The sequence below is a fragment of the Dermacentor albipictus genome, chromosome 4 (assembly GCF_038994185.2).
Source record: "Dermacentor albipictus isolate Rhodes 1998 colony chromosome 4, USDA_Dalb.pri_finalv2, whole genome shotgun sequence".
NCBI classification, from domain to species: domain Eukaryota; kingdom Metazoa; phylum Arthropoda; class Arachnida; order Ixodida; family Ixodidae; genus Dermacentor; species Dermacentor albipictus.
The window spans coordinates 121008572-121033709 of NC_091824.1; the positions used below are offsets into that span (position 1 = coordinate 121008572).

General features: G+C 46.0%; 1 protein-coding gene across 27 annotated transcripts in view; it reads right to left on the reverse strand.

Moving 5' to 3' along the window:
- Positions 1-25138, reverse strand: part of LOC135917748 (uncharacterized) — a 162631-nt gene that overhangs the window by 73330 nt on the left and 64163 nt on the right. For 11 of the 27 annotated variants that reach the window (XR_011514064.1, XR_010569395.2, XR_010569390.2 and 8 more), the window contains one exon: positions 15743-15885. The exons of 15 other annotated variants lie outside the window; for them this stretch is intronic. Coding sequence is in view for 7 of the 12 variants with exons in the window: in XM_070537535.1 (XP_070393636.1) it covers positions 15743-15885 (143 nt within the window). In the remaining 5 variants the exon portion in view is untranslated. Of the gene's footprint in view, positions 1-3922; positions 3990-15742; positions 15886-25138 lie in introns of those variants that run through there. One more of the 27 variants, XR_011514074.1, reaches the window with a different exon arrangement.

Sequence of the window (25138 nt, forward strand, 5' to 3'; positions counted from 1 at the left end):
ATGAAACAACAAATCGCATCCAATTTCCTCCCTGCAATAAATGCGCGCCTTCAAGGGACTAGTTCCTTTATAAAAGCCGAGCTTTCTGTCGCTTCGTCCCAGTGGTCGGCCGCGTATGCTCGGTCGGTTTTTCGCCAGTTAAAGTGGACCGATTATGGAGGCATTGTAATTTGCGAACGTGTGGTTCTCGACGTGGGGGTATCCGCGTCTTGCCGTACTGCCGGGCAGACACGCAATCGCTATGCCGCACAGCACGGGGCAGAACAACGGACAATTACGTGCGTGTCACCATGAAGCCAAATTATACAAAACTTGTGAGACGGGAGAAGAACGTGAATAGCTCCTTGAGCGCAATTGGAAATAAAATAACATTGCGCGCATCACGTGTGTCTTTTCATTTCTCAATTCAGTACTTTTCAGTATACTCAATTGAAAAGACAATGTTCTCTATGCTGTTTTTGTCCGACCACCTTTGCAGATTTTGAAGCTTGGAGAACCAGTGGGTGGTTTCGCAACTATACTCTAAAGGCCCTTTCCTGACATGTACAGTTCATTGACGCGTGCGCTATCTCAAGTTTTGCAGCCTCATAGAGTTTCAAATGTTCGGCTGAGCGTCTCACATTACATTTGAAAACTCGTGCCAACACTCTGCAAGCACTCGCAGTACACGGTTAGAAAGCTTCGACGCTATAGCAAGGCCCTAATTAAAACCCTTCGTGGAGTCGGAATGGATTTCAAAAGAAAAAAAAAGGAAAAGAAAGAGAGATAGCAATTATCGTCTTCCCTCAACTTATTTGCACTGGCCTCGCGAGCATATAGACTCGTGCACAAAATCCGTGAGCAGAATTCCGCTCTACGAACGAATTCTCTCACCGAACGAAAACGAGGAGCTTTCAAGCATAAGTGTACGTGCCGCCGGTTTCAATCTTGCCTAGACACAGAAAGCGATATTTCGTGTTTGCTGCCATGCGAACAAAGTGAATACGGCGTGCCAATCCATCACAGCCTGACCGTGTTCGCCGGCGAGCGGCTTCTGCGCAGGGCGCGCATGCGTCCACTGTGCGTTTCTGCGTTCGTCGCTGCTACCACGCAACGAAAATAAAAAAAAAACGAAAAGAAAACCTCAATCAGGCCTTCATTTTTCGCAAGCTGTAGAAATGGACTGACTGCGCCAGGAGTAATAATATGTTTCTCTTTGCGAGCGATCCTTCCCTCCGACGGTATGTATTTTCCAGTACAATAGAGAGAGAGAGAGAGAGAAGTCAAGGATGTTAACCAGTCCAGAGTCTGGTTGGCTATAACCTACGCTGGGCGAAGGGACAAGGGGAAAGGGGTGAAGGGAGAGAGAGAGCGTATAGAGACGTGCACAGACAGTCATTGAGTCAAAGCCGCTCGTGCAAACCAGACGTTCTCAGAGAGCACAGAAGTGTCTTCACTGCCTTCTGAGCCGATGATCGGTGAGGACTGCGCTCTAGTACTGTCTGTTCACTCGGAGGGCGATCATCTAGTTTCCTCAATAAGTTGGACAAACATTGGATAGTGGCACAATAAGTGGTTCTCGCATCCAGAGAGCTTCCTACACAAATTACCACAGGGAACTATGACGCTGGTGTCTACAGGAGCTGGAAGCATGGCGGCTCAGTTAGCCCAGAAGTGATAGACAGTGCATGGATTTGCTTAAACTTCCCCCTTCTGGCTTCAAACGGCTTTGCAAAGTTTGCAGATTGGTCACATTCAGCAAAAACATTACCTTATAAATGCAACAATTCACAATGATTATGCATATACGCAGATGCGACGTAGTGCCTTTCCGCCTTTAGAAAGCAGTGGTTGCTTGGAAATTTAGAAAAAGAAAAGCAGTGTAATAAATAACATCGCCAGAAACGGCTAAAGACACAAGCACGAAGTTTAGACAAGCTCATGTACTTACCCATCGTTACCACGGTAACTGTACCATCGCAGAAACAGAGATCCCGCTAGTCATTTTTGATAATGTGCTATTGTGCTGTGTGGTGACGGTATACGGTGACAGTATTTGACTGTGATTGTATGTCTATGCTCGTTTCTTTCTTTATCTCTACTTTGCTATCGCTTTACCTCCCCTCCCCTCTCTCCCTAGCGTAGGGTAGTAAATCGTATCTACATATCTGGTTAACCTTCCTGCCTTTTCCTCCCCCCCCTCTCTCTCTCTCTCTCCTTTTGTAGGAAACTTTGTGCCTATTGTCTCGTTGCAAGCCCTTTTGTTTTTTGGTGGGCACATGTGAGACGGTGAAACGCGATGCTTGCGCGAGTGCTATGCGCAGACTTCGTGAACGACTCCGAGGCGAATGTGCAAGCTACGTATTTATTCTGCGAGTGAAGGCGAATGCCGCGTTTGCTTCTGCTCTGCGCAACACTGGGCCTCTCTCCTCCTTCCGACGGTTTGCGGCTCTGTTTGCGCGCCGAATCAATCGCTGAGGGAATGGGCGAGCTAGCGGAGTTGCGTGATCTTTGGACAGTCGCGTGCCCTGCGGTTATTCACCTTCGCGTAAGAAGACGCGAACGAAGCTTCGGGGGGCGAAAGAAAGGAGAACTTTTCTTTGTCCTGTTTTACGGGGGGAAAAAAGAAAGCAGCGATCCAAGTGCGTAGCGGATCTAAACCTGGCAAATGAAATAAATAAATAAGCGCACGTCAGTTATTCCTGAGGCTTAAAACTAATGTACTGTGACAGTAATTACTCTCGCGACTAACTCCAACGCTCCCAGCTTTGTTTAAAACAACTGCGGAAATATTATGCAGACCCAGCGTTGCGTATAACGACGACGACGCATTCGCCGTGGCTTAACGTAATGTAAGATTGTTTTTTTTTTCTAGCTCTGAAGTGGCTATCACAGCAAAGAGCTCTTTATTATCACACGCACATTGTTTTGCTTCTCGACGGTGCCCATTTTTCGTCGGATTTTCCCTGTCGTCAATTTGTCACTCACCGCTACGTGCACCTATTGTCTCCTAAAATGCTTGAATATGGCACAGATTCTCTAGTGAAATAGTCTTGTCTAACTAGACCACGCGCAACGCGAATGCTGTTGTCCAATGTAAATGAGCATAAGCGATTATTCCAGAATGTACTGAGATACACGTGCAAATCGCGGACGGACTTGACCCATGAGATCTGATCTCCGACGACAGGTGGCTGCGATAGCCACTAACCTTGTCCTTTGGGTGTGACTTGTCTTTCTGGGCTCACATTTGCCCAATAGGAAGTTAGATGCGTGACTCATAGTTTCCGTACTGTCTGGTTCTGTCCCGTCACTGCAACGCGACAATAAGGTATCTGTATTCTATATTAACTAAGCGATGCGCAAATCAGGACATGAAGTATGTCGCAAACCATGAAGAAAAGGATGGATGGAGAGAGGACACCCTGTTCCGAGTTTATACTGCTGTCGCACTAAAACTAAAACGATCATTGTTACGGAGGATTTTGGAAGTGGCCAGGGCAAATGCGCACAAGGTGCCAGCGTCGTGCCCACGAAAAGAAAAGTTAAATGTGGTACAAGAAAATTATACAGAAACCATAGACGATGACTGTCTATGTAAGAAATAGCCCGTACGGACGGATCCGAACGAACGAACGTGCGAGCAAGCCAGTCAACGAGAGAGAGAATGAGTAAAAGAAATCGAGAGCTTTTCTTGTCAAATTCGACCATCGGCCGACCAGTGACCAACCACAGCAATGGCCGAAAGAGTCAGAGAAAGCTAATCGTTTTAAATGTCGCAGTTTCGCCCAAAAGCACTTATAGCGATAGCAAAGCATTAGATAACTGCTCAAAGTAGGATTCGTCGTTTTTGGCCATGCAAATTGCAGTAAACATCCACTCACGAATATAATTAACGAGCAATGTGCCGAGCGTGCAAAAGGGAAGCATGAACAGATCTCACCCTGCGATCACGAACACCCGCTGTCAAGACGATGGCGCGAAGAAGAGCGCAAACATAGGGGTGCGAACGCTTCTGCTGCCTCTCGCTTCAACGTGTCACCGAAGCTTGAGGTTACGCGACCTCCAGCGCTAGGCGTGCGAAAAGACCGCACACATGCAGCCACCAGCCATCTCGGCCAGCCTTAGCATTTGCACCGACTGGAGATTACAATTCCAAGGTGAGACGCGGGCCTAGTGCAGTCTTGCGCAGCCATGGCAGAGATAGCGGAGGAGATGCCTGCTCACCTGCACCCCCTCCTTGCCTTGCGCGTGCTTTCACACGTGACCACCAACATAGGCCGCGGATCGCGCCGCCATCCTTCTCGGCTCACTCTCGCAAGGCCAACACAAACTACGGCATGCAGGGTGCGATAGGATCTTGTCGCACTTGGTCTTTATACAGAACCTCATGACGACACCGACGGCAAAAAATCGGTGGGAGTGTCCATATAATTGTTATTTGAATAAAATATAAGTGCGATTTTAATTTTTCAGGTGTCGGGAAAAACTTCCTTCGTAAGCAGTTCACAATGCGGAGTCGCGGCCGACATGATTTCCTAACTGCGCCAGTCAGGATCATTACAATCTGGCCGAAACTGTGACATCTTCTCAAACTGGCATGAAAACGGTTGGTTTATACGTATAGGTAGCTTTAGGACCAAAGTGTTTCCAGTTCATCGCATTTATAGGGTGCGCCAGTGGAGCGCTTGATTCATGGAGTATTATGGGGAATGATAGCTGGCCGTACGTGATATCTTTTCGCCCGGCAGAATGCAGTGGATTCAAGGCAGCGAGTTGAAGCATAATCCACACGGCTAAGACAAAACTGAAGCGTTAATTCTCTAATGCGCATTCACATTTTCCCGATGTCTTTTAGACTGCGGGAACCGCAGAAGGACTATGGGCATAAGCACTGCGATAGTTGGCGGAATGGTCTTAGCGAGAGAGAAATCAAGGGGGAGAAAGGCACAGAGGTCAACCAGACGAGCGTCCGGTTTGCTGCCCTACACTGGGGGTAAGGGAAAGAGGAAGGAGGCAAGCGGTCGAGAGTGAAAAACGTGTGGGCACGCTGCACTGCGTGCAGCAAAGCGCCTTAAAATCAAAACCACGTCCAAGCAAACGCCCCGTGCTAGCCTGTCGCATATGACGCAAGGAAAAACGGGAGCAAACAGTAGGCAGGGATTTACAGGTGACACGTCCAGAAGTCAATGACGTCAGTGATGTCGGGACACGCCTGGTCCCGTCGTTCATTAATGGGCGACGCCAACCACGCCCCCAGTGATGGATTACAAGGGCCCGTACTCCGTATAGTTGTTTATAATGGCGAATAATGGGACGAGTAGGTAAAGCTCCGTACACAATTCAGGGACGGGCGTTATACGAAACACGGGCGGGCGGAGGCATGTCGATTGATAAGGACAGCGTTTTCTGTATTCACTTGCTAACAGCGTGTGAAGATCAACAGATCTGATACGTTTGTGTTTGCTTTGTGTTTGTTTTGGACACATATGGGACCTGAGAATAAGGTTCCACCCCATCTGGTGCAAGCGCGCACCACCCGTCACTAAGGGCTCAGCACAAAAGTTGATTCTCTCTCTCTCTGTGTTTGCTTTATGCACCGGAGTGGAAAATATATTTGCCTTGTTCGCACTGACGTTGTTTTAACCCCTATTTAACTCCCTTCCTTTGGCACAAACATCTCCGCTTTACCTTTTATGAGTAGCCCTACACTTCCCTCCAAGCGTACGCGGCTGCTTTGGGGCTGCGTGATACCAGTGTAGCGTCTACACGCAGTATTTCGCAAATTCTTCTCGTGCCTCCTGGCCGCACGAGGTGTCTCCTGACAGAAAATCTGCCCCATGGTGCACACCGCAGTTCAATATTGTGGCGGCATACGTCACCAAAACGGAAGGGAGCACTTGGAGTGGCAGGGCGACCTGCTCGGTGTGGTGAATGGCGGCCTCGAAGTGGATGCGCGCGAAATGAAAACGATGGTTGCAAAAGAGCGGTTCCATACGATACTATATACCGGGGGGAAGGAAGCAATTCGGTAGATGTTGGAAGCTAAACTATCGAGTTAAGCCAGATTTCGTACTTGTCTTTTGGTGAAGCGCACACGACTACATTTAAGTGTGAGATGATGCCACACAGAGCGCGCGACGTTCATGAATTATTGAATGTCGGCGTAAGTGCTTCTTTCACTTCTTTCGAATCAAGTTAGGCCGCAGAAGTTCAAAACATAAAGGACAGCAATGCAAGATAATGTTATTAGTCTTAAGAGCTTCCCGTCTACTCAAAAGTTTCAGCGTAGACGCGAAGTGTCTCCGAGCAACGCTCGAACGAATACCGCTTGTCCCAGCCTTTCGAATATCTAATTTTCGGTTCGAATAATTCATATTTATTCCTTGCTCTGGTTCCACTAAGGCGGCGTAGCAGTGGAATCGTGACACCAGTATACTCGCAATGAGGCCGCTGTCCATTAATAAATGACAGAGACTTCGACTTCAGGTTTTTATTCCCCTCCGCATTAGTTCCATACCGCTGATCACGTGAATAAACGAACTGCTGAGTCAGATAGGCGGCGGTGAGGACGCCGTTACACGAGTGGGCTGCTGAACGATTCATAGAATAATAGAGAGGATATGAAAACAATGACCTGGTACAAGGCTGTGAACGAGCAAGTTATTATTTGATCACCGCGAGGATGATGAATCAGCGGTGTTGCCAGCAGTCGACATTGGCCCGCGGCCAATGGCAAAGCACAATGCATGGGCGCCTACGGCAGTCTGCGACTCAGCTGCGGGAAGCCGCACACTCTGCGTTGGGCGATGTCTTTGTGTGAAAGGCCCCGATGTGAGCCAGTTTTTATTGCTTATGCTGGCACCGTTGCAGCCATGGTGTCGGGAGTGCAACCGCATATTAGGGCTGAAAGCGGTGATTTACTCCAATAGCATTACCTTCAGTTTTATTTATTTTTTCTACCTGCATTGTGGGAGCTCCGAAGGGTTATCTAAAACGGGGTCAATGAGGTGGCGTGCAAGTTATCTGTGAGGCAATGCGAAGGCCTTTGTTCATAACGTTTTTTTTTTAAGTAAAAGAGAAAAAATGGCTGTGGCTTAGCTAAGGTTACGCCCAGGATGCGAAGCATACTAGCCTTTATTTTAACGCGACAGCGTTAAGGAGCTCGTGTCGCAGAAAAGCCGGTGTCGTCGGTGTCGGTGTCTGCGGCGTTGCACTTCATGAATAAATCGTTGTCGCGCCGAACGCTGCGTTGCTCGACGCTCACCGCGTCCGTTGCGGGGGGCGACGCCGCGAGCGACGGCGCGAGTTGGAGCCCCGTTTCTCCTCTGTCGTGACGTCATGGTGTCACGTGGTATTGAAGGCGACACCGCCGCGCCTGAGGAGCTGGGTTGAACTCTAGTAATATGCTTCGCATAAAAAAAAGTGCGCAACTACAGCGTAGTTCCGGAGTCGTAGGGTTCATTGAATCCTTTGATGCTCCGCCTAAGCATCGCTTCCGAAGCTATGAAGGCATTTTGCCGCGTGTCTTACTAGCAAGTACCTTCCCCCTCCCCCCCCCCCCCCCTCCCCAACTGGAATGAAGTGATCAGACCTCCATCAGAAACTCACAGTATCCTTGGCTCCTCAGGAAACACCCGCTGTTGCATGTACTAGTAAAGTCATTAAACGTTGGGCTTTAACGTTCCAAAACAACGACCTGCTTATGAGGCGCGCCGTAGTGGGGGGCTCCGAATTAAATTTGACCACGTGGGGTTCATTAACGTGCACCCAATGCGCGGTTTACGAGAGGCTTTGAATAGCGCTCCCATCGGAATGCGGCCACTGTGGCCGGTATCGAACTGGCGACCTTACCCGCCGTGGTTGCTCAGTGGCTATGGTGTTGGGCTGCTGAGCACGAGGTCGCGGGATCGAATCCCGGCCACGGCGGCCGCATTTCGATGGGGGCAAAATGCGAAAACACCCGTGTGCTTAGATTTAGGTGCACGTTAAAGAACCCCAGGTGGTCGAAATTTCCGGAGTCCTCCACTACGGCGTGCCTCATAATCAGAAAGTGGTTTTGGCACGTAAAACCCCAAATATTATTATTATTAACTCGCGACCTCGAACTCAAGCAGCGCAACGTCATAACCACAGGGTTACCGTAGTGGGTAGTACTATGGAGAAAATCCCGTTATTTTCAAGCTGCAAAATAGTGTTTTTCCCTTTATCCTCCTCTCCTTAATCTTCTCCTTTTGCTATCGTCGGCAGTATTTGTTAAACACTTGGTCCCGGACTCTTGTACACCAAAATTAGCTATGCTGGCCTCGTGTCAGCTGAGCGTGCTTCCGTGCACGTTTTAGTGCAGAGTTATATCTCCACTGATTAGAACGGCGATCCACGTGTTATTCATCTTAAGCTTCCGAATTGGAATGCCATATCACACGGTGCCGGCTGCCGGTCTGCGTTGTGTGACGGCAGTCGTGTTTGCTTTGCCCGAATTTAATCTACAAGCCGTCGTTTTGATCAGGCCTTTCTAGAAGAGCTGCTTGCCAAATGTTTGCTTCGGTTGTACACTGTTGGTGTATTTTGTTTATGCACGCCTTCATCCTCCGTTTTGAAACCGAACCAAAAATGAAATTAGGTCGCGCCTCTATGTAATGAAAACTTGGAATGCTTATAGAGACTGGAATGGCAGCTGTGCTCCAACTTTCATTTTTAATATCTCAAAGTTGTTCATTTTTCCTCTTGTCATCTCATCCATGTGGCGGAATTCACTGCAATAGGTTATCCAGCTTCAGCCATTCCTTTTCTTCTTATTCAACACGGGATGTTTCAAAATTACCTGCTGCAGAGAGCATATGATGCCATTTTCTCAGATAAATTTCTTGGAGAAAAGGACATTATTTGTATAATTTTGCCACGCAGCCTGAACTTTGCTCACACTTCACTCACAAGCTCCTGCTTACACTCACCACATACCGGGTATTTCTGCGAGTACTTTACCTAATATTTAAAACAGGCGTTTTGAAATAAGAGACAGGTTCCTTCGGAGACATGCCGTCAGTGGTGGCGACCATGGAGTAACGGGTGACGCATGGTAATTAGTCACTAACTAACAAAAATAATTTACTCATACTTATTGTTTCAGTGAAGTTATCGTAATTGGGAAATTATGCACATCTAATGTGACCAGATTTCTCGCACCAGTAGGACGTAAGTAGGAGATATAAACGAGATTCAACATTTATCACAAGTTTTGTTTGTGTGAAAGGCAACTCTTTTCCAAGCTTTTCGGTAAATCTGCACTCGCGTTTCAGTGTTATTCCGCATGCTTCCAACACCACACGCGCCACAAGCAAGACGGCGTGGTCAGTGCGCATATATATATATATATATATATATATATATATATATATATATATATATATATATATATCAGGCACGTACCCAGGGGGGGGCCCGGGGGGGCCCGGGCCCCCCCCGAAATGAAGTGGCATACCCCCCCCCCCCCCTTCCCCACCCACGCCACCACTCCTCACACATTCCTAAAGCACCGCCAGATCAATGTTGAGGCTTGGCAGCTGTTCATCGGTCAGCATTATGCTGCCTTTTTCACTACTTTTAGATGGCGGTAGTTATCGGCATCTCTTGTAATGTGAAGGACAGGTTTCTCGTAGATTCCGCACCCACGCGATTAACTCGAGATGCGTTCAGTTGTCACCATCTATTCAACCGTCACGCGCATAGCTGTTGCATTTGTTAGTTCAACCTTCTTTGTTTAGGCTGATCCTGGGACCAGGAGAGGGATGCGGCTGTTACTCAGCTGGTCTGTACTCTCATGAAACGAGTTGCGGCCGGAGAAAACGCCAATTGCGTTTAACTTATCCTTTTGCTTCACTGTTTCCTTGAGTTACGGCTCGCCGCGACGCTGGCAGATGCCCGGAACCATATACACGTGATATGGGTTAGATAAGGGGGAAAATAAAATAAAATGCGAAACAGCGTCCATCATGAAACCCTGCAATAACCCTTAAACCCATAAGCAAGATGACTGTCACCCGTTAGTTCGTCTGTTTTTCCCTAACTGTATAGCACTTTTCGTGCAAAATTGGCAACTGGAAACAAAAATCGCAAGGAGTTGAGAAATTAAGCGATCTACTAAGGGAGAGAGCCAAGGCAACAACCAAACTCCAAGCAAAAGCGAATAATAAAAAAGTTAACCCTTGTTTATGAGAATATTTATGGATCAACATCTTTTATTTAAAAAGGAAGTAGAGAAAAGGCCGCCGGAAGTGGAGAACAATTACTTGTTTTGAATGACGCTTCTACAATTATCGGTCGAACTGCCTCACGTAGCCACTTCTCTGCTGTGCTTATGTGGGTGTTTTTCTAACCTTTCGCAGTGAGCGCAGTACGTCTAGAATCGCAGTCCTGCGCTCTACGCGGTTGTATGGGACTGGCGGCCACACAGCGTTACGCAATTCGCGGAACTGTCAAAACTGATCAATAGGGCGAACATAACTGATATTCGAAACTATAACATGAGAAAGACTGAAGAAGCCGTAAGATATGAACGCAGCCTGAAATCAGTTAAAAAGAAACCTGGCATAGGACAAACCATGATGTATGCACTAAATGATCAGAAGGATAATATCATCAGCAATCTCGAAGATATGGTAAAAGCAGCGGAAAAATTCTAAGCTGACATGTATACAGTACCCAGAGGAGTCACGACAGTTCACTTAGAAACAGTAATGAACAGGATACAGAAACTCTCCTATAACTAGCGATGAGGTCAGAAGGGTCCTGCAAGACATGAAAGAATGAAGAGCGTCAGGATAAGGTGGAATAACAGTCGATTTATTCAAAGATGGGGGAGACATAATGCTTGGAAAACTGGCGGCTATTTATACGACGTGTCTATCGACTGCAAGGGTCCCAGAAAACTGGAAGAATGCAGACATTATACTAATCCACAAAAAAGGAGCCGTTAAAGAATTGAACAATTATGGGACCATTACCTTGCTCCCAGTATTATATAAAATATTTACCAAAATAATCTCCAATAGAATAAGGTTAACACTGGATTTTGTCAACCAAGGGAACAGGCTGGCTGCAGGAAGAGATACCTTACAATGGATCACGTCCATGTCATCAACCAGGTTATCGTGAAATCTGCAGAGTACATAAGCCTCTCTATGTGGCTCATATAGATTACGAAAAGGCATTTGATTCAGTAGAGATACCAGCAATCATAGAGGCACTATGTAATCGAGGAGTACAGAACGCTTACGTAAAAAGCTTGGAAAATATTGCTACATGCGTGTGATGTTTGTTTGAACGAGGCGCGTAGGCGCCATAACACCAGAAAAGAGGAGGAAGAACGAACTGGGCTCGCGCTGTGAATCTAACCGGTCAGCGCTGCAACCGTTGTTGTAAATATAATCTGTAAATAGTTTCTCGTCTTACTGACTCGTATTTCGCGTTAGAATATCTACGAGGTTCTACAGCTACCTTAATTCTACACAAGAAAAGCATGGAGATACCTATAGAGAAAGGGGTCAGACAGGGAGACACAATATCTCCAAAGCTATTTTCTGCATGCTTAGAAGAATTCAAGCTATCAAACTGGGAAGGCTCAGGAGTAAAGATCGACGGAAAATATCTCAGCAACCTTCGGTTTGCCGATGACATTGTTCTATTCAACAACAATGCAGACGAGTTACAACAAATGATTGGAGACCTTAAAAGAGAGAGTGTAAGAGTGGGGTTGAATATTATTGTGCAGAACATGAAGATAATGATAAAGAACCGGGCAAAGGAACAAGAGATCAGGACGGCCAGTTGGCCACTAGAGTCTGTGAAGGAGTACGTTTACCTAGGTCAATTAATCAGAGGGAACCCTGATCATGAGAAGGAAATTCACAGAAGAATAAAAATAGGTTGGATCGCATACGGCAGACATTTCCAGCTCCTGACTGGAAGCTTACCCTTATTATTGAAAAGTAAGGTGTGCAATCAGTGCATTTGGCCAGTGCAATATGTCCAGTGCCAATGCATTTGCCAGTGCATTTCCCAGTGCATTTTGCCAGTGCATATGGGGCAGAGACTTGAGAGCAAGTTAAGGACCACGCAAAGAGCGATCGAACGAAGATTGCTAGGCATAACGTTAAGAGAGAAAGAGAGTGGTTTGGGTCAGAGATCGAACGGGTATAGACGATATTCTAATTGACATCAAGAGGGAAAAATGTAGCTGGGCAGGTCATGTAATGCGCCGGTTAGATAACCGTTGGACCATTAGGGTTACAGAATGGGTACCAAGAGAAGGTAAACGCAATCGAGGACGACAAAACACTAGGTGGAGCGATGAAATTAGGAAATTCGCGGATGCTAGTTGGAATCGGTTGGCGCAGGACGGGTAATTGGAGATCGCAGGGAGAGGCCTTCGTCTTGCAGTGGACATAAAACATGATGATGACGATGATGATGATGATGGAGGAGGTGGGCCCCCCCCGAAAAAATATCCTGGGTACGTGCCTGATATATATATATATATATATATATATATATATATATATATATATATATATATATATATATATATATATATATATATATATATATATATATATATATAGTGTCGGAGATTGCTGAGTCGAGTTGTCATCGCCGGGAGCCATTAGCAAGCTATAGGCTCGACGTACCGTCCACTGCGAAGCTCCGTGACGAGGTACAGGGAACGGCCACCTCCACCAGATATGTTACGTAAGAAGACGCAGATGAAAAGCTTTATACAAGTATATTTACAACGTAATACGCCGCACTTGGCCAAGAGGAAACAGCCCACGCTAGCCTCCAACCGTCGTCGTCGTCTTCTTACTGCTCGCCTCTTCATCATCGGTAATACTATTCCGTAGCGCTGCGCTATATATATATATATATATATATATATATATATATATATATATATTAGAGAGAGAGAGAGAGAGAGAGAAGGAGAGAGAGGGGGAAATGGGAAAGGCAGGGAGGTTAACCAGAGGGGAAGATCCGGTTTGCTACCCTGCACTGGGGGCAGAGGGGAGGGGGAGATAAAGTGATAACAAAGTAGAGACAAAGAAAGTAAGGAGCATAGACATACAATCATAGTTGGTCACTGTCTCCACATACTGCCACCGCACAGCACAGTAGCGCTTGAAGCACTATAAACATCTGTTCAGGCTACAGCCGCCTGTCCAATCCTGTTGCCTTTAAAAACTGCAACAGTGCCCCCGTCACCCTCTGCTGAGATGGCTTGTGATAGCGGCATTTTAAAATAAGTTCCTCTGTGAGAGAAAATGCGCAAGCCGCTTCGCCTTGTCGCCTTGCCTCTCGAGTCGTTTTTTGAAGGTGGTGCCACCACACCCGAAAATCTGAACCGCCGATTCAGCGCCGCAGATTAGCAGGCATTTCGGGACAAATCGGAGTCCGCATGAAGGTCAAAGCGGATAAGAACGCCTTCCCACAAGTAAGCCGTGGGGCAGCGGAACCGCGGCGGCAACAATCGGGACGTGCCTCCGCTTAAGTTGAGACGTGCGGCTACCTTGTGATAGCCCAGCGGTTGTCCTGCTAAGCTCGAGGTGGTGGTTTCCGCAGGCAGTCAAGATTAATTCGGAGTCCTCCACTACTGCGCGCCTCGTATCCATACCGAGGTTTTGGCACGTGAAACTTGTAGCTTTACTTTCTTTTTATCGCTTTCTTGAGCCGGCAAGACAAAATTGCACATTACAACATTACCATATGACCCCTAATTAACCTTCGTACTTCAACATTTCCCTGCGCATCGCCCCTTTAAGTGACCCTCCAGTTCCTTTAAATATAAACTTTGTGAATCGTCCAGTTCTTTCGCGGGAAAACACGCATAGTAGCGTACTCTTCTCGAGCGCTTCTATAGTCGCACTGAGAGGTTCGCTGTAAAGGCAGGCGACGTTGGTGATTGTGCGAACGACCGAAACACGCTCACCACCGATGACCGGACAGCCGGCATCACCGGTTAAAGCCGTGGGGGTCATTATTTTTTGCGGTGACGTAGAAGGCCTTCGGTATCTTAAACACAGTAGACCTCAGAAAGGACAACTACTGAGGTGCAGGTTCACCATTGAGAAATGGGTTCGCGAATCTCAATAACACAAGCATGCAGTCAATATTCACTAAAATCAATCCTAACCTATCCTCCTCGTATTGGTGGTTAGCGTGCCAGCTAGGTATCCATCGCAAAACCCGACGTGTTAGCGGTTTGAATCGCGTCAGCGAAAGAGTACAGAGTTTTAAATAATAACAGGAATAATACATTTGTAGGCGATTCGAGCTACGATAGCGGTGATGGACAACGCGTCTTCGCCAGGAGCGCGGACATTAAACTGCGACTAGGAACCCATTAAGTTGATTCTCAGTTAATAACACGGTATACTGTTATACTGTAAGAATGTAGACAAGGACTTTAGGCGACTGGCTTTCAAAGTCTGTCAGCACTGAAGACAAGGAATACGCGCGACGAGCAGACGTGGCTCCTCGAGATCGGCCGGGTCGGGCAGCGAACTCGGCGGCTGTTTGTTTCTCTTGGTCCGCTTGACGGTTTGGGCCGTCGCGCATACCCAGCCCATAAACTGCTGCTCCCTCCCACGCGCTCCTCGTAAGCCCCCAGCACCACTTCTTCACACCCCGTTCCCTTCTTTGCGAAGCCGACCGCCGTCGTTTCACTAACAGGATGCATGCGGCTCGCTCTCGCCAGCTTTCGCCTGAATATCCGACCGTCGTGAAGGCGTCTCGTAGATTGGACTGAGTTGGCGCGTATTAATTCGCGTAGGACTAAATTAGGACTCCTAAACTTGGGACTCGCGACAAGGTCGACGGCCACTTCCCACGTATGGTTGTTAATGTGCCTCAGCGCAAATTAGCTTCAGTAGTATAGTAGCAAAAACGTATGTATTCAGTCGCACTCAATGCACGTCACCATATCAGAAAAAAATAAAAAGAAACCAGTGACATTTATATATTGTATGCATTTTACACGTAGTTGCATATTCATGGCGCTTCACTATTTCTGTGAAACAAGCGTCACGTCACAGGAAAGTAAAGATTATATATATATATATATATATATATATATATATATATAGTATCAGAAAAGCTTCTGGTGTCCTCTTTATCCTTCGCCAACCACCATGGCGAAACCACAATGACAACACTCGTAAGAAATTGAAAGGTTGTTACATTTGAGAGCTGCAATTGTAGGTGACGGTTTTTGATAAATCATTCGCAACATGCGAAACGCGCGTAGTGGACGGCTGCAGATTAATGTGGACGTCTTCGGGCGGTTTAACGTAAGTCCAGATCTTAACATACAGATGCTTTTTTTTTTTCATTGCACCCCGTCGTGATGTGGCCATCTGCTTTCTTGTGCGAGCTTCCCGAGCGAGCAAAATAATTTCAATGCAGCGGCTTTAGAATGGGGTGTGGGAGGCGTGCGGAGGAAGGAACAAGGTGGTAACATAGACTTTGTACAGTAGGTTATCCAAAACTTATAGGGAAGACGGCGGTGTGAAAGAGAGAGAGAGAGAGAGAAGATAGAAGTTGTGCACTATACAAGGCAAACTGCATCTGTATGAACAGTTTAGAGAACACTAGATAAATGCATTTCTGCACAACTTAATTGTCTCGCTTTTCCGTATTACACATAGCAAGCGCTCGTAGCTGCACTTTAGTTACCTAAATGAAAGTTCTCTTTGAGGCACTCTTTTCTTACTTTCATTGAAGTTTCTGTAAGTAGAGTTTCCCTGTACAACTCTTTCGGCAAACAGGCTCCTTTTGGCTTCAGGAAGTCCTTCCCGCTGTACGGAGCCGCGCGGCCATTCCGATTATGACTGCATGCACCACTCTTGTGACTCTCTGCGAAAAAGAAAGAGCCAGTTTGAACCGGCGCCGGACCCGATTTGTTTAGTGCCGGCCTGCTTCTCACGCTCGGATGACACTAACAGCCCGAATATTGCAAAGTCAGTCCCGTCTCTCCGCGTTTTCGCTCATAACTGCGAAGACGCAGCGCAGCGTAGCATAAGTGCTTCAAATAAAAGCGAGAGCAAATTGTGAGAGCTCCCCTGCTGTGGCTTGAGACAAGGTCATATTTCTCGCAAGAGCAGCACTTCCTAAACGAAGTTATTTCCCCGTTTCTAGAAGTGCAAGCAAGAGAACTGGTTGGAGTACTCGTAACATGCCAAAGAGAGCAGCGCTCAGAACGGGACACAGTCCGGAAAGCCCTGAGTGTTTGTGTTCAGCGCTTCGCTTTGTTTTTCTTCGAGAATTCTCTGCATGGTTCACTACGCGTGGCCTATACGCAGACAAGCGGAACAGAGATGGAAATCTCGCGTCATTCCGCTTTCGCCGATGACAGTGCGCGGTTGCCTCCCAAATGGTGATATACGACGAGAGCAGTCAAATTCAGTTCAGGGAGGCACGAATGGAGCACCGAGGCCGAAAATAAGGGATGGAAATAGCCGGCTAGTCGTCCAGCTAAAAAGGGACGTCATCGCCGTAAGTGATACGAGAAAAGCGGAAAATCTTCTTCGAATCAAATTTCGCTTAAAGCCGAATTTCGAATTCGTGTGTGGGTGACCTATACATAGCCTGCTTGAGGCTCAGGATCACTGATGCGAACACAGGAAACTGTGTCATCAATTGGGTCGTTTCTGCACCCTGCTACCGCGAAAGGTTCGCCGCGCTGCCGTACGTTTTGTCTTCGCAGCCCGCTAAGCCGAGGACAACCTAAGAATGTAGCGGCAACGCACCATCGTCTAACTAGAAGAGAACTTGTGCAGATGCGCCAGCCAACCACGTTAGCTCATTTCCGTGACGTCACGGCAGCGACGAACGTCTTTAAATACCAGGGTCTCTCGGGAACTATATATGTCCTTGAAAGCGAAAACATATAGGGCAAGAGCAGTCGTGAGTGGGACTCGCTCTGAGTTCTTGTCACCAAGTATGCTAACTATAAGGCATGTTTCAGATACACCACTCCATTTTTCACATGCTCGTACCACGTCGCGCATCAGCGGGAGTGTCTGCGCGTGCATAACTCATCTCATCGCTACAATGACTCTTCGCATGTTCATTTCTTCAGAGAGATATTCCCGCTTGAGACTGCTTCTTTTGGGGTAGTTAGTTCACATTCAGTGAAAAGATTAATGAGCGTGAAATGAAGAAACATGGTTAGGAACACATAAGCGTGACAAACACTCCAGCTTGCTCGCGGCATTTTCCGCACGCCCCGCACGCACACATATATATAACTTGCACAAATGTAGTGTAGGTGAGCGCATGAGGTGTGTTGCAGCACTGTTGCCTCTTTTTGCAGCTTATTTTTCGGGTTGCGGCGACCACGGAGTGCTTCTATACTTAACGTTATTGTGTTTGTTGTGTGGCGCCATGTTGCATCGCCACCAGCCAAAGCAGCGAACAATACCGCGAGATAGCCTCTAACCGGCTATCGCTGGCAATAATCCTGTCATTTCAGAGTGCCATATCATGCAGCCAGCATGCGTCATGCACGCCCTATATCTCCTTCATCAGCGATAAAGCCTCATTCGTTTCAAACAACTGTGAAATCAAGAGCTTTACACCATGCAAAGTTACCTCCCGATGTGAGAACATTAGCCCAGAAAGCAGTTCGAGCGCTTCTTCACTACCTGAAGGCAACTGACTTAAGTACCCGACTATAGAAATCCCACACCTAGCTTAGTGCATGTGAAAGTGAGGTATAGACTCATGTTTCTCTCTCTCTCTCTCTTCTCTCTCTTCCTATTCCCCTCACCACGTGTAGGGTAGCAAACTGGACTCAGTCTGGTTAACCTCCCTGCCTTTCCTTCTTCCCTTCTCTCTCTCTCTCTCTCTCTCTCTCTCTCTCTCTCTCTCTCTCACCTCACGATGGCGCCAGAGACGCCGACATCATGCTAGCGCGGGCGCGTTGAGCAGAAGCAAGCGCGCATCGTCGCGGGAAATTGTTGAGGAAAGCCACCGTATTTACAACAGGAAGTAATTTTAACGAATACTAGACATGTTTGCATAGCCTTACAACTAGCATGCTACTCTGTATGACGGAAGGTGATGCATTAAATGACCGATTCGTACGTAACAAACACAGAAACACCACCACCACCAGAAACACGCGCGCGCGTGTGCACAGCAAGCACAACCAACACTTAAGGGCAGCGTACACTGCTGCAAAGTACAAGCACTTGTGCAGTTCAAGCGAGCTGCATTTTCAACATTATTTTTATTATTTTATTTAATTCGGCATTCAGCGTTCATTTTCTCCAGCTGAACGGAAGACGCCATATCGCCATTAGCGTCTCTGTTGTAACAACTCGATTTCAAGTACCCTCTTTCGCCGTTACACGCCTCGCTGGGCCAGACATTGCAAAAAGCGAGAAAAAACAAGAAAGAAAGGAAGTAAGAAGGAAGGAAGGGAGGAAAGAAAGAAAAAAGAAAGAGAAAGAAAGAGAGGTCGCAATGTGGTATCACCACGATAGAAATAGGAATGTGACTCGAGATAAGGAACGGCTCGCGAGACGCAGACAGTCAAGTAGGAAAGCTTGAGCTGAGACAAATGGATTCCGCTCGGCGCGGTAGCTGAGTACTTAAATAATAATTCGGGAAAGACGTTGCCGACGGCGAAGGCACGCATATAAAATCCGGAAGGCTAAGTGAAAAATTTCGGCGCCTAAGTCCCCTTTAACGGCCCGAAAATTTCTGTTAGCAGCCAATTTCTCCGGCTTCGCACTTTCGTGGCCGAATCGTTCTTACGGTACGAAGATCCGCGCCAGAGGATAGGATAGCAGCTCCGCCAACTATTTGACGCTTCATTAATCCCGTGTTAGCATCGGTGCATCGGGAACCTGACATCGTCTTATCGCACACAGAGCAGCGAAGCCTTCTTTCTTTCTTATTTTTGTTTGTTTGTTGCTGTCACAAATGTTTTGCTTTTCTTGGTTTCTGTTATGTACTTTGCATCTGCACACTTCTGTACGATTTAAAACACCGGAGCGCTACGCCTCACGGATTGTGGCAGTATTGTGCAGGAGCGTCGTGAATTGCAAGTCATTTGGATTCTCATACCCACTTATACCTGTGTGTTCCTCCCGTATCCATGGTAACCCGACGCGCGGGCCTTTGAACTTTTCGTTAGAGGATACACAGAAGTCACTACTCTCTTTCCAACCAATCGAGCAAAGATACAATGAAGCCAAATAAAGCAGAGTGGAAATATTCTGCTATATTTGTTTGAAACGTAGCCTATAAAAAAATACGGAAACACAAAACCCGTGCTGAAATCTGCGTGAAGCGTGGCGCTTCAATGAAGACGCTAAATAAATCCTGTACAACTAACGATGGTGCATACTATTGTGTTTACTTTCATCCTACGCAGCGTGCAACCTCGTGCGATGCTTATATTTATTCACCACAGAAGTTGGAACTATATTATCACGTAATCTTTGTCTGTATGCGTTACACCAATAACCAGCAATGCCGAACTCACAACAGCAAGTCAGGTAAGACACACAGTGTTGGACATCTGCGTGGCGACGTCACGAATACGAAGGCGATGTGTGACGCTTGTTACGAGAAGAATGGTGTTAGCAGGTGCGTTCACGGAGAAGTGCGACAGATATGACATATCTAGCTACATTTAAGGATTATTTACTTTTGCCACAGCGGCACATATCCATTCTGTATGATTGGCTAGAGCGGGCCAGCATACACGCAGAGGAACATACCGAAAAACTTAACGAAAATCAAGTAAATTCAGTAATCTATTGAATATAGTGCACCATTCATTTAACAGGTAGGCGCGCTGTAGAGATACCTGCGAGCAGAAATCTTTTTTTCAGGCTTTATATAGGAATTCATTATAATTATATTTTTTTTTACTCAGGACAGGGGTGCGCTTGTTCGCACTATACTTTCTCGGTCAGCGTACAACTCAATTAAACTCAATTTACTTTTCCTTTGAAAGGAAGGTTTCTGGACTAAAAGCCACTTTTCGCAGCTTGACTCTGTCCAGAAATCTATATGCATAGCAGCACGACATTCTCGGGACAAGTAAAAAAAAAGAAATACACAGCAGTAAATACACAACGAAAAGCGGTATGGCGAGAAAGTAACAGACTAAAGAATAACGTCAATGGGCATACATGTTATAATACAGAAAGAATTTCACGTGTGCATTCCTAAGTATATAATACATGCAGCGCAAAGAAAGAACCAGGCATTGTAGAAACTTAGTAAACTGTAATATATGCAGCGAAATCGCGTCATTAAGAAGCAAGAAATGTAAGAACGGCAGACCCATTAAGTTGTGAAGTTTGCAAAATACCGGAGCGGCTTTTTTTTTTATGTGCAGTGCATCGTGTGGTTAAATCGTTCAAAATAAAACCAATGTTACGTTGTAGTGATCGATATTTGTAATTTGTTCGAAAACGAGGAATGAACCATGTTTCGTTTTTACACGTGCACTTTTCACTGCCCTGTTCTATTCGGTTTGAATTCGGAGTTAAGAACTGCACAAAATCACATGTCGAATAATGCAAAAATAGTATAAGCGTGCTATTCTTACAGTGCTGCGCTTACAGGTAGCGTCCGCGTTAGATCCACGTAATCGAGGTTTTCGATGTAAAGAATTATTTTTTTGCTGTAAAATGATAATTTTCAGAAGGTTTGTATTTGTGGTAGTCGCCACGCAAGGCTACGATGAAGTGGAGAGCGTGTAGCATTGTCGTTTAATTTTGGGCGGAAGAACATCTATAGTCGGGCACAACTTTATAAAAACGGGCAAGCCCCGCCCAGAAGATCGAAGCACGACAGCCGGATGCCTCCGCGGCTAATATAGTCCCGCTCAAATAACCGTGCTTATAAAACGTGTAATCCTCGGTATAAATAAATACTTTTGTATTTTCACTACTGGATTGGCAGATCTCTCGTGATTGGAATGCTATTCAGCACATGCCAGATCGCGAGAGAAAAAGCAGACCCCGCGCAGCATTGTATACAATGATGCGCGTGGTCTGCTTTTTAGCTTCATTGCAATGAACAAATTTAGAAAGAGCAGTTCTGCATGACTTTTGCGCTGGTTCACATGTGCAAGGCACATTTACTACTCGTTTTCCCTGCTTAAAATGAACAATTTGCTATTTAACAAGTACTTAAAGAAATACAATGCATTTATCGAAACCATTACAAACCTGGGGCGAGCAGACGATCGAGGCAGGAAATGCACAAAAAGTGCTTCGTTCATCGTTTTAAATAAATACTCTTGGTTTTAAATAGTCTAAGGTTTATATTTTTTTGTGTTTTCACAAACTTATGTTCAAGAATGTGACAGTTTTTTTTTCGTTCCTTTTCACGTTGTTCTTTTCTTTTTGCTTTTTTTTTTGTAGAGTGACGCAGTACACGAACACACCCACCGCTGACATTAGGCACTAGACTTTGGCAAATTTTCCTCTTCGTAACTTTGGAGCCAAACGAAACACCATGGAACAAACACGCAGGACGTTTGTAGCGTCGTGTCGTCGCGGGATCCTGTTTTCAGACAAAGCGTAGCGCACCGTCAGCGAAGCTCGCTGAAAATCTTTCGTCACCGGACTACAGCTCAGAATAAGCGCACGTGGCACAAATGGTGCACTGTAGACTTGCAGTAATATTTCCAGCACAATAGGCCACCACATACCGTTTGGGAATTCACTCTGACAAGAGGCATACGCACACGACTGACGCGACTCGGCACAGTCGCAAACATTTCATTCCACAAGCAGATGCTGTTAAGTATCTTAGTGTTATAAACGAGAGCTCTCTTTCGTGGGGCGCGCACATAGATTACATTGCAGCAAAGGGCGTTCGAGTGGTGGGATTATTACGTATGCTGAGCAACAGTCGATCAGGGATGCACAGGGCCATATTGTTATCAATCTATCGTATGTATATACGCCCGGTCCTGCAATTCGGCTGTGTATTATACTCTAAGGCGCGTGACTATAAGCTTCGCCCCTTTGGTCTTCTGGAAAAGCAGGCATTAAGGCTGTGTTTAGGGCTGCCTAAATTTGTAGCAAATACTATTTTGTACCTAGAAGCAAGATGTCCTTCTCTTGTAACTCGGTTTCGTGTGCTCGCGGTACAAACATCTATAAGGGTGCACGAATCACCAATAATACGTCGCCAAACAGTTCATTTCTGAGCCTAGTATGCTTTTCGGTGCACATTGGCCTAGATTCTATATTCCTCAAGTTAATTTTGTACAAGCTCTTTTCAATCCGTTGAACGTTAGGATCAGAGAGGTAAGGCCTATTCGTGACGGGGAAAATTCTCTTGACATACAATTTCACGATATTTTTCCAAGTTACGCAAAGCACCTACATTACAGAATGTTGTGTTATTTTACAGGGTTACTTAATAAAATTACAAACGATTATAGTCATAGCGACTGATGCCACGCAATACCAAGAAAAATGTGGTATTGATATATTCCGCCCTATTCTCGATTGCTCATTTTCCCTGCGGCTTCCACACTTTGTAACAATATTTCTTGCAGAATTATAGCTGTAGTACTGGTCCTTCGTAAATTAAGCCCAGCGATAGGTTATGCAGTCATTGTTAATGATTATTTGTCCTTGTGTACTTCACTCACAGCACCCAATGAATCTCAGGTTCTCCGAGTGTTTAAATCCTTAGTACCTCAATACTTAACCGATATCCATTTATTCTGGGTACATGTGCATACAGTCTAAGTTTTAAATGAAACGTTTGATTCATTGGGCAAAGCGTCGATAGCTAGCCCAGCCATTCAAGTTCCTACATCAATCTTGATCATAGCTGCAATATTTCGGAGGCGAATAATGATGCGAGAATTCTCTGTACCATCTATAACAAATTTCTAAGATTTTAAACACTTTTCGTATTCCTGGAAAAACATTCTTTTTTATTTATTTTTATTTTTACAGGGCTGGTCTGACGCCCTCACCAATTTGTCGTACGTGTAGGGAAGATAAGGCCATAAAACATTCTTTTCTTTTAAATTTCTGGACGATTTATTATTTGAACAATCACCACTCCGACTTCTTGGATTAGATTTAACTGCTCAAAATGTGCTTTCTTTGGGTGCATCTACACTTGGGCATAGCGACGGGAAGGTTAGCTGAAAGATTTTCTTTCAGAATTAATGAGATTCAAACTCTGAATACAAAATCTTTTTAGCCTTCTTCTCTTTCATCAAAATTGAAATTAATTTGTTTTTACTTTGCGGTCATGGTAGAATTATCAGTTTCATAAAGTCACGCAGGCTCTACAATCTCCATCTTTCGATTATAGCTTACCTGCTATAAAACATTGTCTCATTTTACATTTTACTATAACCCACCCGATCCTTGGCGAATCCCCCAGAGTGGGTACGTGCCAGTAGATCACAAGGATCTACATCTACATATTTAGATTATACCGGCCCAACTGGTCAACATATGACTGCTGCTAGAACAGCTTACAAAGGCCCCCAAGCACCTGTATCGTTGAACTGCCCTTTCGTGGCAAAAACGAATGTCTTTGCCGGGTGTTGTAAAGGGGAACCCTAGTAGGGTGTTCGCACTGCAGACACTGAAGCATTAGTGGCGAGAAACCCCTCCTCCGAGGCATGCAGTACGTGAGTACGTGTACGGGAGCACATAGTTCCCGCGACATAGCGTCTCGCTTGTTCACAGCCCGCGACGGGGCGATTTACCGGCGGCCATGCGCGGAGGACACGCATCAGCCGGGCAACACATTAGCGCAGATCACGAGTTAGCAGCGGTCACTATAGCGGCGAATCTCACAACACGTGAGCGGACAGCCAGATTCGGAATTCCGACTCGCGAACAGCTCCCCAGGCCGCCAGCTGCGGCTGTCAGGCGATGCGGAACGGAACGGAACGATGGGACCACTACGACACGGCGAGAGGAGCAGGCTCGTCGGCGTTTGTATTCAGTCGTGGTGCACTCTGGAGGGCGCAGTTTGCTTAGGGCGAAAACAATCGACGCCCAGTCTAAGTGGTAACGCCTCGGTAGCATGCTGATGAGTATCGATTTTCAGGTCCCACCGGTACGTGTACTAGCCAGTGTCTGCCGTTGACGCCCACAGATACGGAACTGGTACGCTGTCTGCGCTAGATAAGATCTAAGACTTCGCAGAGACCTCCGGCAGTAAACACTCTCGCGTTACCGTAGATAGATTTGCATTTTCGCGCTTTGAAAGTTGCGAACATCCATCAGCTTAGTTATGTTAACTGTTTTAGAAAGGCCTGCTTTAACTCTGTTTAGCAAACCTCCCGCTTATATCCATCCTCCCACACCGTATCCAATATATCGTGCACGCTTTTGGTCGTACTCTGCATATTCGTGACAGCGACGAACGCTGGTCCACTTACTAGAAAGGCATCGCCAGGCAACAAATATCCAAAGCTGTTACTGTGGGGCCTCATATAAGCCTGACCTGAAAGAAGCACTAGACAGGCAACGACCATGCACAGTGTCACGGATATTTTACATGGCGCAGGAATGGACACGCCGCAGTTATACTGTAGGAGGGCCGCTCTGTCATGTGCATGTACACGTGCACACACACACACACGCGCACACACACACACACACACACACACACACACACACATATATATATATATATATATATATATATATATATATATATATATATATATATATATATATATATATATATATATATATATATATATATATATATATATATATATATATATATATATATATATATATATATATATATATATATATATATATATATAAATATATATATATATATATATATATATATTCTTGCTTTCTGCCACGATCGCCACGGTTAATCAGTCCTTTCACTCCCATTCATCGGTGTAGAGTAGCGGGCTGCCATACTGGCGCTGCCACACGTCTGGAGCGACAGTATGCGGACGATATTGGTGGCGCGAACCGTGCCTATGACAGCCTCCATGTCCAGCAAAACACTTTAATACCTGAGCGTTTCTCTGCGGCTGGTATGCACTTGCGCAGCGCAGCGCGCAGCTCTGGTATAGCAGCCTTCACGTCACGATGCTGACAGGGCCAACCTGTCGGTGCAG